This window comes from Scardinius erythrophthalmus (genome assembly GCF_964197995.2).
Source record: "Scardinius erythrophthalmus genome assembly, chromosome: 17".
Taxonomy (NCBI): Eukaryota; Metazoa; Chordata; class Actinopteri; order Cypriniformes; family Leuciscidae; genus Scardinius; species Scardinius erythrophthalmus.
The window spans coordinates 6,143,686-6,160,738 of NC_138237.1; the positions used below are offsets into that span (position 1 = coordinate 6,143,686).

General features: G+C 36.6%; 1 protein-coding gene across 2 annotated transcripts in view; it reads right to left on the reverse strand.

Annotated features, from left to right (window-relative positions):
* cert1b (ceramide transporter 1b) overlaps positions 1–17,053 on the reverse strand; it is a 43,276-nt gene that overhangs the window by 6,209 nt on the left and 20,014 nt on the right. The window contains exons 3-12 of one of the 2 annotated variants that reach the window (XM_081391846.1): positions 16,108–16,224; positions 7,568–7,675; positions 7,314–7,452; positions 6,880–6,963; positions 5,621–5,778; positions 4,184–4,276; positions 3,976–4,062; positions 2,840–2,932; positions 2,620–2,700; positions 971–1,066 (exon numbers count right to left, since the gene is read on the reverse strand). In XM_081391846.1, coding sequence (XP_081247972.1) covers positions 971–1,066; positions 2,620–2,700; positions 2,840–2,932; positions 3,976–4,062; positions 4,184–4,276; positions 5,621–5,778; positions 6,880–6,963; positions 7,314–7,452; positions 7,568–7,675; positions 16,108–16,224 — 1,056 coding nt within the window. The remainder of the gene's footprint in view (positions 1–970; positions 1,067–2,619; positions 2,701–2,839; positions 2,933–3,975; positions 4,063–4,183; positions 4,277–5,620; positions 5,779–6,879; positions 6,964–7,313; positions 7,453–7,567; positions 7,676–16,107; positions 16,225–17,053) is intronic. The other variant, XM_081391847.1, reaches the window with a different exon arrangement.

Consider the following 17,053-nt stretch of genomic DNA (forward strand, 5'->3'; position numbering starts at 1 on the left):
ATTAAACTAACTGAAAATAAGAAAGGTTGCCTTGACAACTAACTGAAATAAATTAATTCTAAAACTAAAATAAAATAAATAAATAAATAAACATAATAAAAAATAATATAAAATATAAATAAAAACAAAAAAACAAACATCTAAACAAAAATAAAATATATATATATATATATATTAGATGAAAACATTAAATTAACTGAAAATAAGAAAGGTTGCCTTGACAACTAACTGAAATAAATTAATTCTAAAACTAAATTAAAATAAATAAAATAAATAAATATACATAAAAAATAATATAAAATATAAATAAAAACAAAAAAACAAACATCTAAACAAAAATAAAATATAAATATTAGATGAAAACATTAAACTAACTGAAAATAAGAAATGTTACCTTGGCAACTAACTGAAATAAATTAATTCTAAAACAGAAATAAAATAAATAAATATACATAATAAAAAATAATATAAAAAACAAATAATAAAAACAAACAAAAAAACATCTAAACTAAAATAAAAAATGAAACTAAAAATATAAAAAATAAAAACCAACTATAAACATCAATTTAAACTAAAACTGAAATAAAATAAATAAAAATATTAAAAAGTAAACTAAAAAAAGTGTTAAAAATTTAAACTAAAATTAAACTGAAAGCTGAAAAAACAAATTCAAAACACTAATGAAAACCAAAACTGAAAAAAATAATTTTTAATGTTTCATTTTTATTAGTTTATATATATATATATATATAATAAAAAAAAACTAATAAAAATGAAACATTAAAATGAAAGCCTGAAATATAAAAATAAAACTCAATTTAAAACCCTAACAAATACTAATATAATATGCTACCAAATACCCTGCACAGAACGCACAAATATTGGGCTAAAGAGTGCTTATTGAAATCATTGGAACTCATTTCTTTCCATACTCGAACTGTCCTGAGTGTGGCAGTATCGCTGAGCTCACCTTCATCTCCCCCTCCTCCACCACCAGCTGCCAGTTAGCGTCTCCACCCACGTCCTGCAGAGAGTAGGTCATGTGATTCTTCACCATCTCCTCCACCTGCCCAACAAAGCAGAACAAGAAGGTCAGAGGTCATGCCCTTATTAAAGAGGATCTAGGTATATCACACTAAAACTGAGCAGCAATCCGTCAACATGAAACTCCTTTCACAACCCACATCACTTCTGTAATCTACAAGTGAAACAGTATTTCCAAATGAAACGCATCAGCAAGACTTCCTGAGGTCAAGTTCACCCTCCAGAGCGTCTCCACAGAACGCTGATTTGATGTTATGACTGTAAACTTTATTACAGGCATTAAATTGCTGGTTTTAGAAAGGCTGCATCAGATACAACAGCTATTTAAAATGTGAGTATCAAATATGAACCATCAGGATTTTGAGGAACATTTGTCCATATTTCAAACATCATTGTCTTTCATTGCATTATATGTTTTGCCCTTTGCCTTTTACTCCTAAAGAGTTTTGATCATAAAACTAAACATTAAATATTATCTCACTAAGACATATTATTGGTATAAGTATATACCAGTATAACTAAAGTATAACTACTTACGTAGTACAAAGACGCAAACATTTTATTTTACACATCACATTAACAATAAAACCAGGAACATGAATTACGAAAGCAAATTTACTTCATTTTGATGACTTAAAGTAAGATAGTTCCAGTAAATTACTGAACATGCAAATTATGATTTCAAAAAGACACTTATAAAAGTATCATTAGCTATAATTTCAAATAGCCAAACACACAAAGACAGAAGAAAATAGAGGTAACAAGGCAGACTATGTGGTTTTAATGTGTTGTTAAAGGGATACTCCACTTTTTTTGGAAATAGGCTCATTTTACAACTCCCCCAGAGTTAAACAGTTAAGTTTTACCGTTTTCGAATCCATTCAGCCGATATCCGGGTTTGGCGGTACCACTTTTAGCATAGCTTAGCATACATCATTGAATCAGACAGGACCATTAGCATCTCTCTCAAAAAAAATGACCAAAGAGTTTCGATATTTTTCCTATTTAAAACTTTAAAAGTTCGGCTGAATGGATTTGAAAACGGTAAAACTCAACTGTTTAACTCTGGGGGAGTTGTAAAATGAGCCTATTTCCAAAAAAAGTGGAGTATCCCTTTAACATAGTTGGCTGTATTTCAAAACATAGTGCGCTGCTTATGCTAAATAATCATTTATTTTCCTTTTTGATTCATCAGTGTCCAATTGAGCACACTGATGAATCATGAGACATATTAAGACAATAAATCGACTATAAACGATGTTCCCCCCCCCCCCCCAATATATTTGTTTTACTTTTTAAAAAGCTACTATATTTGACACTTGCGTTACATTTACATTTGGCAGATGCTTTTAATCAAAGCAACATCATATTTGGTTAATGAGTCCCATCTCAGATTGCAATCAGCGGGGTTTCTGCAGTTTTTAGCCAGACAGCATTTTTTGGGCTGACTAAGCGGTTCACTAAGTTTTGATATTTTTTTTATCTATATATCTGCCTGCAAACGCATCAGCAGTGTAACATCCAGTCAGCAGCACCGAATGAGTGTCGGATGAGTGTGCTAGAGGGCGCTGTTACCTCAGCACTGAATCGGTGCTCATAGAGTGAAGGAGTGAAGACTACAGCAGAAGATGAGGGAGAGGAAGGGCGAGAGGGGGGCTACACAGGTGAGGAAGAAGAGAGAAATGCAGCTTCATCAGGAGTGCAGAAAAAAAGGAAATGGACTGAGACAACAGGGGCACGGGGAGAGGTCTGCAGATGATCATGATGAGAAGACCATGAAGAGGAACGGACTCACCTTCTCAGCGAATCGGTGCGAGCCAACGGTGGAGTAGGCGTCTCCTGAAGGCACTGAATTGCTCCTCAGTATCCTGCTCTTCTCACACTGAGACTAGAAATACATACATGCGTTAATGATTAAAAACATGATGATTAACTTCCATAATCTGACGCACTTCAAAGTGAAACTGAATAATCGATGGAAAATGATTTAGGGCGGAACTTGATTGTTTCCATTAGGATTGAATCATGTATTTCTTTACAACTGAGCACACTGATGAATCATGAGACACACTGAGACTATACATCAACTATAAACTGTATGCCCCCCCCACCCCCCAAATATATTTTGTTTTACATTTGTAAATGCATTTTAAAAAGCTACCATATTTTACACTTGCATTACATTTACATTTTTGCATTTGGCAGATGCTTGGGTTTTTTGCAGTTTTTAAAATCAAATTTAAGACTTTTGAATAAATCATGCATCTCAGATTCTAAACAGGCATGAGGCTAACAAATACAAAACAGCATATCAGTTTAAAATACTCAGGACACATTTTATTCAATATATACACTACCATTCAAAAGTTTGGGAATCAGTATTTTTTTTAAAGAAATTAATACTATTTATTTAGCAAGGAAATTTAAATCGGTCAAAAGGGACACTCATAAAGTTACAAAAGATTTCCATTTCAAATAAATGCTGTTCTTTTGAACAGAAGACAACGCATGTGTATCAGTATCAGTGTACTGGATCTGTGCATAATTATGTCTTAAAGGGACAGCAGCCTAATAATGTTTAATGTTTAATGTTAAACAACAAAAGACAAGGAAACCACTCACTCATCTTGACTGAATAAGCTTTTGTAACTTTAATAATGATTCATCTTTATTTAATACAGTGAAGATTATATGCAATGTTGTTTTACATTTGATTACTTAAATTTCTGTATCTGAAAACTGAAACTTGAAAAGCATTGTTTATTTTATTTGTATATTTGTGCTGTTGCTTGTGGCTTATTTATTTGTTCTTATTTTTTTTTGTTTGTAATTGAGAGTAGTCTTTTATCCCCTGAACACAGCACATACCGAAACCGGGAGTCATTTGAACCATCACACCCCTAATATACACACACACACACACAAACACACCTGCTCCTCTATTTTGTCTTGTCGGTCCAGAGCGGCCTCGACGGCATCAAAGAACTCGTCTTCATTGATCAGGCTGTTTGGACCCTCCTGATGGACAGAACAAGACGATTAATGCGATTAATACCATAATATGATTAAGATCTTAATGCGCTTTCCAGCTCTGCCTTCAGTTTGCAGGCATTAGCGCACGTACAGAAACCAAACCCACCTCGTAATCGGGCCCTCCGAAATGAGACTTCTTCTTCAGCTCACACAGAGCTGATTTATACGCCTCCTCCACCCTCCTCCTCTTCTCCATCTCCTGTAGAGAGCAAGAGACTTTAGCTGAGTAAACACTCTGCTGCCGTCATGTTTAATGTCTTGGCTTGAGCAGATCTTGTCTCGGTGTGATCTGGGCAGAGCGAGAGACTGTATAGGTGCAGGATTGTTGTGAAGCGCTCCATTGTTCTGACTGCATATGTCAGTATTGTGCTGAATGCTGCTGACTGCGACACATTCGGCTCAATCTCTGAAACACACGCTCGCCACGTTCACACCCAAACCCATTAAAACAGCTGGATTCACTCTTCTGCCAAAGAGACCGCAGCAGTCATTCACAGAAACTACCGCTCTCCATGTTTAGAAGCACACCATCACCAATATGATGCTCAAACTCTCAGATATGATTTGGCTTCATGGAAATTACCAGCACTCGCAGAATTTGCAATAGCAGCAGTAGCCTATAGAGATTTAACATGGTAGTAAATATTGGTTCACTATATAACTACAGTAGTTAAAACAGGAGGGCGAAATGCAGGTCTGAAAATATGTTGCTGCATATTAATAAAATAATAGAGTCCAGTCACATTAGTCACACAAAACTTTCTGATTGGCTCAAACTCTGACAGAGGACATCTTATATCAGATTATTCTAGATTGCACCAGTGTTATTTAAGAATTATTTATAGAGTATTTATTAATATTTTTATATAGTTTTTATCTTTTTATTTTCAGTTTTAGTAATTTTTTAGGTGCTTATGTCATTTTTATTTCTATATAGCTTTAATTTATTTTTATTTCAGTTAAAGTAATTACTAGTAATAATTTCAACATTTCCTTCAAGTTAGTTAGTTTAAGGAAACATTTATAATTTCAATTATACACACTGGTCTGCACAAACTAGGCGCTTATCTGCAGCAGTATTTGATGCAGTCATGAGTCATGTGACTTTATTTACTTGCATTTATTCAATGTCAATGGGTGGCATTATTTTTATATGAAAACTTTTAAAAACCAAAAGACATTTGAAACTGCAAGAATGTGAAAGGTCACACTGAAACTGAAGCTGACTATTGCTCTGGATGATTAGTTGATTAGTATAAATGAGTCGTCATGGAAGCCCTATGGCATCAATACATAACATTTCTACCAATCTCACAACTACTTTAGCCGCTGAATTGCCAGGGCTGATGTGCATTCATTTTGACGACAGTTCACACATACATTTTTGCTCTGCACTATGATTTCACAGTGAGGAGAAGGTTTGGCTCTGTAATTCAGGGCTCAGACAGTTGATATATTGCTGTTGTGATTGTGACTCTGACAGATACAACATCCCTCTCCTGATTTTAGTAGCTCAAGGACGAGCTCCAGACGCGTCTCGTACCTTATCCAGCCTCTTCTGCCAGCTGTCCTCTCTCTTCACCATCAGGTCGATGCAGTGAGAAAGCGTGGCCAAGATCCCCGCCGTGGTCGCCTTGAACGTGATGGCCTCTCCTTTAAAATCTATCCCATTAATGCCTTTATGACTCAAACACTGGAATACTGATGGGGAGAGAGAACACATTCAGTTACACTCTTTAGAGATTCATCTTAAAGACATTATTTTACTAGACAGTGTTACAGTGTCCAAAGCAGGCACGATGTGATAAACATCAATCGAACTTGAGGTGCTGAAAGGCGCTATATCAATAATAATAATTATTATTATAACTACTATTATTATGAAGCGATAAAACAAAATCCCTTCCATGTTATTCTGAGTTTTACACTACCAGTAGTTGCCCAGAGTTATATTTCTAAGTATTTTATATTACATTTATATATACGTACATACATTATATATATATATATATATATATATATATATATATATATATATATATATATATATATTAGGGGTGTAACGATACCCTAATTTCACGATTCGATACATATCACGATACTGAACTCACGATATGATATTATTGCAATACTACAAGACATATAATAAAAGGTTAAGAAAAAAATGTACTGTTGATTAAATGCTAAATTTGATATAACATTGTGGGTGTAAATGAATAGGCTTGGACAATGGTGACGCCAGAATAAATATATTCATGATTCTGAACCTTTATTAATATAAAATAAATTAATTATTTAAGATGTACTTTTAGACATACATAATGTATAATCTATTTATAGGCTGTGACATTGTTGCTTCACAATATATATATATATTTTTTTTTAATAAAGACTTGTCACATTTTAAAAGAAAATATTTGTCATGTTGTGCCTGGTTGGGACACGGTGCGAAATGTCTGACATTCTTTGTCATATTATTCAAGAACAGAAATGGTTTGATGACCACATACAATTTAGCCATATCGATTTTCCACAAAAAAAAAACAAAAAAAACAATGCAGAAATGCATAACTCATTGAAAACATCAACATCATGGAGAAATGCTGACTTTATGTTATAGATTACACACAAATCATTACAATAGGCTCAAATTACTGGATCACTGGAGTAAATTAAGTTGACAAACTGCTCAAATTGTCAGTGCTGCCCCAGTGCCGTCTCCTCGAGCTGAATCCGAGTTCACTGAGCGTGAAACCTGCTGAATTTTCACATACGCAGAAATCAGAATGTGCTCACACTCACGTTTCTCCTTGCTGCCGTTATTGTTATGCAGGAATTCTCCATCCGAGCGAGTGGTAGGAAAATCATCTTCATCATCCTCCACGACTGAGATGAGAAAACAAACACACACACACACACACAGTCAGAGTGAACTCATTACCCTGTGGTTGGTGGTGCCCAGATCGGCCCATTCACACACTGAGAGTCTACTGTAGACACGCATACTGTAGTACAGGGGAAGGACTCGGACGAACAAAAGAGGCAGTTGATCATTTGTGTGAATCAACAGGCCCTTGTGCTGTAACAACAGATGCACCCAGAGAGAGCGAGAGCAACCGCACCAGTGCAGAGGAATCTGGATGCTGCCGCAGTCTGAATGAGTTTCAGCGCTGTCTAAACATGCCTGTCAGCAGAATCACTCCACTCTGACTCGCACTCACGCTTCGTCTACTCACTCTTGTCCCTCTGGAGCTCGTCTCTGTGAACAGCATCGGCGCAGCCGTCGAAGTACTTCTGGAGCGTGTCCACCTGCCTGCACAAGATGTCCCGAAACGTCTCCATCTCAGACAGCTTCTCCCGCAGACTGTGACCCTTCTGTGGGTCACACATGCAAACTTATTTGACTTCAGACTAGGGAGGCGTGGCATATTTATCGGTCTATAGCAGTGGCATCGATCAATATTGGCCATTTCGCTTGTGTTCTTCTCACCTTAAAGGAGGAGGTGGAGGTGGCCGAGTATCCGCTGGTGGCTGATGTGAGGGAAAGCATGGATCCATGTCTCCTCAAACTGGACTCGGAACCATAACCAGATTCAGCCTAAACACAGACAGACAAAGATCATGTGATATTCAGAAGCACTTTCACACTAAAGACTCCAGTCCATCTGACAACAGTGTGTGTGTGTGTGTGTGTGTGTGTGTGTGTGTGTGTGTGTGTGTGTGTGTGTGTGTGTGTGTGTGTGAAAGCCAGGTTCATCTGCAGCCTGGCACCATTTGCAGAATTTGATGACAACAAGCAGGACTATCGACCTAAAAGTGGAGCAGTGAATACCTCACTGCAGAAGTTACACTATTGTTCACGAATCTTTTTATAAAAGGAATTAATACTATTATTCAGCAAGGATGCATTACATTTATCAAAAGTGACAGTAAAGACATTTATAATGTTACAAGATTTCTATAAATGCTGTTCTTTTGAACTTTATATTCAAAGAACAAAAGTATTAAACAGTATGACTGTTTGACATTGATAATAAATGTTTCCTGAGCCACAAATCATCATATTAGAATGATTCCTGATCATGTGACACTGAAGACTGGAGTAATGATGCTGAAAATTCAGCTTTGATCACAGGAATGAATTACATTTTAATATATATTGACATAGAAATTGTTCCAATTATTTTAAATGGTAATAATATTTCTGTATTTTATTGTCAAATAAATGCAGCCTTGATGAACTGATACTTCTTTCAGAAACATTTGAAAGAAAACTTACCAAGCCCAAACTTTTGAACAGTAGAGTATATTTCATTTTTGACACCTTCTCCTAATAAGTCATCATCTCAGTGTAGTTGTAAACAGCTGATGCTAATGCTCATGATTATACTCTGGCTTTGAAACGGTTCAAAACTAAATAAATACATAATCTGTGAGGAGGAGAGGTGGAATCACGCTCAATCCATATTTAGATCAAACAAAAACTATAATAATACGAGATTTACACTGATATTTGTACAGCCAACCTCAAATATGACCCTTAAAAAACAGCATAAACTGCGGTGTGTGTGTGTGTGTGTGTGTGTGTGTGTGTGTGTGTGTGTGTGTGTGTGTGTGTGTGTGTGTGTGTGTGTGTGTGTGTGTGTGTGTGTGTGCGAGTGGTTGACCTGAACAATTTCCACTTCATCTTCAGGGTTCGTTGCTCACACACAGACAGAAAGCTCAGAGAGTCACTTTCCATGAACTCAGAGCTCTCTTGTGGCTCATCTCATGAGTAACAGCCTCTTAAAATAGTGTCTGAGTTTTTTTAGAAGCATAAACACACACAATGACTGTCTCCCCATGAGGCTTTTGGGCAGAACATGACGGTACAAGCCCAGGTTATTGTATCTTTCCTCCAGATGAACTACTTTGACCTCTGTGCCATGTTAATAAACTCACCTAATCTGGTCAATCTGAAAGAGGGGATGATGAAATACGATCTGAAAATCTTTCACTTCCCCTCTCACGTTCCGCATACTGGAACCAAATTAAACAAATGAATCCAAGCTCTGAATCACACACACACACACACACACACACACACACACACACACACACACACACACACACACACACACACACCTTTCCTGTAGATAAGAAATGCCAGTAAACACACACAACTTTACAGTCACAACAACCTATTTTTAAATAAATGTACAGTCAGAGCAGATAAGAGTCAAAACACAGCCTTCAGTAAAAGTAGTACTGGTAGTATTTGAGTTTATTGCCCTATGAGCATCACCGGCTACATGGCAGATACTTCTTAAACATTTAACACCATAATATCATAAGTACAATATAATGAAAACAAACTTAGACCAAAAAAAAAAAAAAAAGTGCAAATTGAGTGTAATTCTATGAAAGATCATTTAAAATGTACTTGTGCTAAAAAAAAAAGAAAAGAAAAATATGGATCCATAAAAATATGGATCCATAAACAAGTCCTTAAAAGTTTCAGCCTTCAGTGAGAGCTGATATCTAGATTTTTTTCTGTTTTGGATTGCAACTATTACTATAAAGATTTCTCTCCAAAACAGTTTAATAATACTAGTGCACTATTATTCTGTGCTACAGAGAATATACTCATTTTCAAAACTAGTGTGTGAAACAATTAGTGATGCACAATTGGTGATTGAATGATGGACACGTTGCATTATGGGATACTGTATTCCTTGTCATGTGCTTTTTTGTTGTATACTGCACATTTTAGGTATGCGTATGAAAAAACTCACATTTTGTCCACATTTTGTAGTATAAAAAGTACGCTATGCTGAATATACACACTGTTTTAGTGAGGACTTTAACATTGTCCACCACTAGATGGCAACAGTGAGCTCAGTCCACGGTTGAGTGGGTTTAATCTGAGGTAACCAGGGTTGCCAACTCTCACGCATCTCGCGTGACAGTCACGCATTCAGCCTCAATCTCACGCTCTCACGCTCAACAAAGAAATCTCACGCAAAAATAGACATTCTTCTGTGCTGTATTTTTTTTTTCACTCATGTGCACTAAATTTCAGAATTACTATAAACAATTCAGGCTCTTAACTACTGGATGGACCACTAGTTATGGCGCAAATTAGTTAAAAATCTCCCAGAACCTAGAGCGAGCACGCATGCGAGACAGAGACTGTCGTCCAACCGATAGCGCGCGCACGCACGGCAGAGCGCATTTTATCAGTTGCGGTGCCTTCATCTATAGGCTACACTGCAGCACGACGTATATTCACATCAAATGTTAACGCAGAGGAACGGGACACTGCAGTTCACAAAAGTTCATTATTTGCATGTGCTTTAAAGCCTTGCCGGTTAAACATGTCATTCGCTGCTGATGCGCTGTTCAAATATGCGCTTTACTGAGCGCGTACACTCGACGCGCATATGCACTAAAAGCCTGTTACTGGACTAAAAGTTATCTTTTGAGTCTTATATTGCGCTAATACTGTCAAATATGTTCAATAAACAAGTTGGTTATGTCTAAAGTGAAAGCAAACAGAGAAAATTAATTAAAATCTGCTTGTCATATATGCGTGTATAGACGCGTCGCGTGCAGTTCTTAAAGAGACAGTAGCCCTAATAATAAACATGCTGCCGCTTGTTCTTAAAGAGATAGTTCACCCAAAACCAAACAGTTGCTGGTCCCCATTGACATACATAGTAGGAAAAAAATATACTATGGAAGTCACAGGGGTACATCAACTGTTTGGTTACTGACATTCTTTCAAATAACGTTTATTTTCAACAGAAGAAATAAACTTATTCAGGTTTAAAACAACTTAAGAGAGTAAATTATGACTTTTTGGGGGGAGAACTATGCCGTTAATGTTAATAAAACAACAAAACACACAGAGGAAATCATTCACTGCTCTTGACTGAGAACTTTAAGTCTGTTGTGTTTTATTTTCATATTTGTCCATTTAATTACTTTCTTCAATTCTACTGTTAAATACACCTATAGCTGAAAAAATAAAGCACTGTTTATTTCATTTGTATATTAAGTTGTGTATGTGTAATATGTATCTCTGTTCTTAATTTTTAATAACAAAGAAAATAGTGACAAAGATTTCATCTTCGCCACTTTGACCTAAATGTCTGCCATTCTTTTTTATTTTATATTTTGTTACCTATATTTTGCTATAAGGCTTTGTTTTTAAAATAGGGACATTAGTTTGGCTGTAATGCTCAGTCACATGCAAAATAGTAAAACCAACATGAAAAAGAATCATGATAAAATCGTGATTTTTTCTGAAAAAAAAAACAACTAAAATTGTGATATTATTGCCATATCGCCCACCCCAGGTGTAAAAAAGTGCCTAGATGTGCTTAGATGCTAAAAATGTGTTATTATTGATCATTATATCACACTACAATTAAACATAATGAAACATTCATTTGAATTGAAATTGTTTTATTAGCTTAGCTAATATTATTTATTAGCTTTTTCTAGAGATTGCAGTCATGCATGACATGGTGAAAAATGACTTGAAATAATACTGAAAATAGGTTAAGATGAATGTTAAAGGTGTGCCCCCTAAAAGCACAAGTGGCCCCTGCCTGGCCCCCCCCAGTTAGCCCCCCCCCCCCCGTCGGAGAAGTCTCACTCCGAGCTAAACTGAAAAGTTGGCAACCCTGGGTAACTATCGGGTAGAACTAGAGATAACCATTCACTGTCTCAATCAAACACGGGCCAGTCCTGCATTCCCTCCAGCCAACCAAACGCACTCTTTCTGTGACTATGGCATTGATAATGCCTCCACTGACCAATCAGAGGTCAAGAAGAATACTGGCCGTGTCTGAGTTACACATCCATAGCCTCAGCGGCTGGTGCGCAGATGATAAACTTCAGGATGATAACCATTACCACCGTATCACAGACCACACACACACACACACACACACCAAATCAATAAACCTAATCAAGTAATTGCAAAAGACAGCAAGAGAAGTAATTGTAATCAGTGTCATGTTTAATTCAGAAGCAGTATCATTAAAATATATAGTGCGTGTGTGTGTGTGTGTGTGTGTGTGTGTGTGTGCGTGCGTGTGTGGGTGTGTGATATGTGCAGTGTCATTTTAGTATAATATATTAAATATAGTATAGTTTCAGTATAGTTAGGTATACTATTGAAGTCATTGAGTATGTGTGTTATCAAACTCTGCTGATGTTTTGAAGCCATGGACAAAAACACCTTCTGAGATAAGATTAAATCCAGCAGGTTTTGTAGATACTCATTTCCAGTGGCTTTTTTGAGAGTGTGGTGTTGACACAGTGAGAGTGAAAGGCTTAACACAATACAGCTCTGATTAGATTTACAGATTACGCTCACAATCGACAACAACAGGCAGATCTGCACAGCACCACCCATACGGGTCTGTGTCACACCCTCCATGTAACTCAAGCCACATTTGTTATTAAAGGTGCAAATAATGTTATGCTCTTGCTATTTCTGCAGACAGGTTTTTTTGAAAGATAATTTAATAGTAATTGAACTCACAAAAGTACAATTAGCTCATGAAACATAGCATATACAAGTACATGAATTTTCCAGGACTGTGGATTATATAGCAAGTATACAGAATCAGAAATGATCTAGTGCTTTTGCAGTGTGCAACATGGAATAATATATCCCACAATGCAATGTAATCCACTTCATATTCATATTTCTTTTTTGTTAACCTGTTGAAGTCTAATCAAACAATGAGATAAGACAATTCAATATAAATATGGATTAAAAAAAATGCTAAAAATAATTTCATTAAATCAAGTTTTGTGGCCAGGTAGTACATATGTGTTAGAGTAACACAGAATAATAGTTATACTTATTTAAAATGAAGTGAAATTGACAACAAATATTGATGACTCATCCTGCACTACACAGATTTTTGTCCAATCAAATGCTCTGTAGAAAACAATGCCCCTCCCCCAACTGCAACCAACAAGCACACAGCAAATCCCTGTTGTGACAACTAATTCCTATAGGCTGTTTTTCTTAAAGAATGTATCCCACCCAAACTCCCTGTTTATAAAACAAGTATGTACATATAGGAAATAAAAATCCACTTGTCACAGGATTTATAGGGTTCTGAATTAAAAACACGAATTACTGAGCTGACAAGCAGGCTATTCCTGCTGTGGTAATGAGAAATAATAGATAGGGGGAAAGTGTCCTTGGGAAGAATTTTAGCAGTGATTCAGAACAAATGCCTCTTCCAAGAAGAGCCATGTGTGTGTGCGTCACTATCAGAGAGGGGTCATCCTCAAGGCAAGAGAAGGATGAATGGCCGGGGAAGTGTGTGTGTGACCCTCCTCCTCCGGCAGCAGAAATCAGAAGCACGTGTGGATCAGGGTGTGGTCTCAAGATACGAACACTTGTGCAAACTCAGCAGACTTTGAAATACACTAGGGCTGGGAATCTCGAGGCTCCTCACGATTGGATTCGATTGCGAGTCAGAGGGTTGCGATGCGACGATGAAATGATTATAGATGCATTTTTGTTTTTCTATACAGATTTTCTTTTTTTTCTCACTGTGTGACTACTTGGTACTTTTAAAGCAAAGTATTTGTAATGATCCATAATTAATTTACTTCCAATATACTTTATTAATTAAACAAATGTAAGTGATTTGGCAATAAATTTTGCGATAGAGTTTGTAATTCGCTTTGCCTAATCCGAGTTGGGTGGAAGCTTTTAAGCTCGTCCTGGTTTCCACGTCAGCGCGGTTTGATGTGACATGGTTTATAACAGATTTCTGGGCCGAATTTGAGCATCTCGCTGCAATGTTATTCATTTTGCAGTGAATTCAAATGCTTTCTCACTGGATCTCCCAGCGCTGTGTAATAACAGTGTCGCGTGATTGAGATCGGCCCACGAGTAAACCTCTTCTGAGCTCAAACGGTCCAGGCAATCATTTCATTTGCCGTTAGATGTTTCTCGTATGGAACAGAAGTTGCAGCTCTTATCAATTAGACAACATGGTGGTTGCACCAGTGTAACCTCTTGTCGCCCATTTGTTTGCAGTCTGGAGCCCTACATAAAGTGTGGCTCTTGTCCAAGTCCTTTTTCTCTTCAACTTCATAGAAGCCAAAGTTACGCTAGATTTGAACACAGAGGGTGCCGGTCGGATTTCTCACTCAACCATAGTGTGTCTCTCATGTGCACAGATGCACCTTTTGCGTTCCGTCAGGGCTGGACTGGGACAAAAATAAATAAATAAATAAATATATTCAGCCCTGGTATTTTGGCCCAGACTGGCCCACTACACATGATCATAAACACCACCCATCTTTGCACGCCCTTGAACATGTATCCCAACTCCTATTCCTCAAAACCACTAATGCCATGTAATGAGAGAGTAGGAACGAGTGAGGGTTAACATGAAATAACAAAAAAAATTGTCATTTATTGAAACAATTGAACTATACTCCACATTGATGAATCCTAAAACAAGCTATAAGCTGCATTGGCATAACAATACCAGTGTTTCTCACAGGATTTTTAGTAAAACTGTGGTGGGTGGACCTCGGGCCTTCTAGGGGGGTTCGGGGGCAATTGCCGATGTACATGTTTTATGGGCCGTTAAGACAAAAATATAAAAAAATATATAGGCTATATAAAAATAAAATAAAAAGTATAAGATGTATCGGCCCAAAAAAGCACGTCGGCCCACCGGGAAAGCGCCCGGTCTGCCAGATGGCCAGTCCACCCCTGCGCTCCGTCAACATTACGTTATCAATTAACATTTAAAAAAAATCTATTTTTGACATTTGTGATTCGATTCAGAATCGTCCGCATCGCGATGCATCTAAGAATCGATTTTTCCCCACCCCTACAACACACACACACACACACACACATGCACAAACTAGAGCTGGAACATATATCTCAAATAAAAAAATTTTTTATTTGTATTAATTTTGAAATAATATTTATGTATTTATAAATAGTTAATTCATTATTTCATTTTATTTAAAATGAATGAAAATAAATAAATAAACCAATTGATTAAATATAATAAATTTAACGTTTTTATATATTTATAATCATGCAATTCATCTTTGAATTTGTTACTTACTATAAAATTATCTTAAAATATTTTATTCATGAATTACTTTTAATTAAATATTATACATATACACACATAATAATATATATATTATTATATTTTCATTCTGTAATCTCTCTCTCTGTCTATACACACACGTCACAATAACACCCTTCCTCTCATCTCATTTCTGAAGTATTTCGTCGCTCAGTAGATCCATGATGTCTTTCTCACCGTTCCTCTGATCTGGCTTTGATTGTTTTTGTTTTTCTCACTTCTTGAGTGACAGTATTCTGTCAGTACCTGCAGTGCCCACATCCTCTCTCTCACTATAGAGTATTTTACTACAGCTGTGCGTGTTCACTCATGCATGTCAGTACTGGTCTGCAGCATTTTTGTGTTTGTATGCTTTTATGAGGAAGAGTGTGTAAAATATCACGTATGATCATCATACATAGTTTTTATATAAATATATTTTTAATTTGCATTACTGTAGGATTGTGTATTTGAGACCTAAACCGACTTCCTCGTGTGTATGTGTGTGCGTGTGTGTGTGTGTGTGTGGTTGTATGTGTGTGTTAGTCACTTCAGTGCTCTGCCCCTCAGATAATGTAAACAGACTGAATCACATTCATAATCTCTTCTCTCTGATTTCTCAATGAACTATTACTCACTTCTGTGACTCAGCAAGAGGCCTGTGGATGGGCAACTGACCCACTCTGAGCTTACTATTACAGTAATGGGTGAAAGAAACAGTAATGTCCGATCTACCTAACAAAATATGTCAAATAAAAAATGAAAAAGCAGTGGTTGCTTGTCAGTCAGATGTTGGTCAGATTGCTGCTTCCGGGGTTTCAGACAAACCAGACTTAATACTGACAGTCAATAGTCTGGCTGCATGAGAAAGAGCTTGCTGGGTAAAGACAGGCGTGTTAGGGGAACTCACCCTGTGAAGCTCGATGGAATCGATCCACTGGTTGCGATGTTCTGGGTCCTGAGCCCGGAGATACCACACGCTATCATTGACGCTGATGTCCAAACGGCACTCGTCAAACTCGTGAGGCTACAGAGAAAGGGAGGGAGAATACTTGTTAGATTGATATGCGTGACCTGATTATTACTAATACCATTACTAATGATATTGATATTTCTATTTTGTAAACAAGGTGCTTTTTGGGAATGGAGGGATCCAAATACTCAATCTGTTTTTGATGAGGATTAGACAGAACCAGAAAAAAAAAAAAAAGAAGAGAGCCTTGACCCACAGAGCCAGCTGGGAAATGTGAGATATTTCCCTCTGAAAAAAAAAAAAAAATAACAGCATCCATGTCTGCTGTGTGAGTGTGTGTGTGTGTTTGGTATTATTGCCAGATGTTGATCTCCGCAGACCTCACACTGCTCTATGAAATCCAGATGAGGAGTCAAACACTCCTCTCCTTCAGTCTGATAAACTGCACTCCACCAGCCCCGTTTCTTTTCACTTCCCTTTATTATTCATTCCTCGCCTCCCTCTATCCAACAACATTTACAAATTACAATTTTGTTTTGACTATATATTTGGAACACTTTAAAGTTTATTTTGTATGTGTTTACTGGTTGGGGGTGTAAATAAATAAATGTTCTTTCTCATCTGAATTCGTTGAATTCGTGTTTTCCTCCGCTTTACTATTTACCACTGTTTACATTGTACTTCCTGATGATATATTTAGTGAAAAAATAAATGTTATATTCCCTTAATATCCTTAGAGAAATTAAAACATATTGGGACGTAACAAGGGCTTTTGCACAATATATGTCGAAATTATCGAAATATCGCAAATGTACATAAAGATATGCATATCGCAGTGGCTTGCGATAACTGCATGATTTTAATACTCAAAAAAAAAATAAAA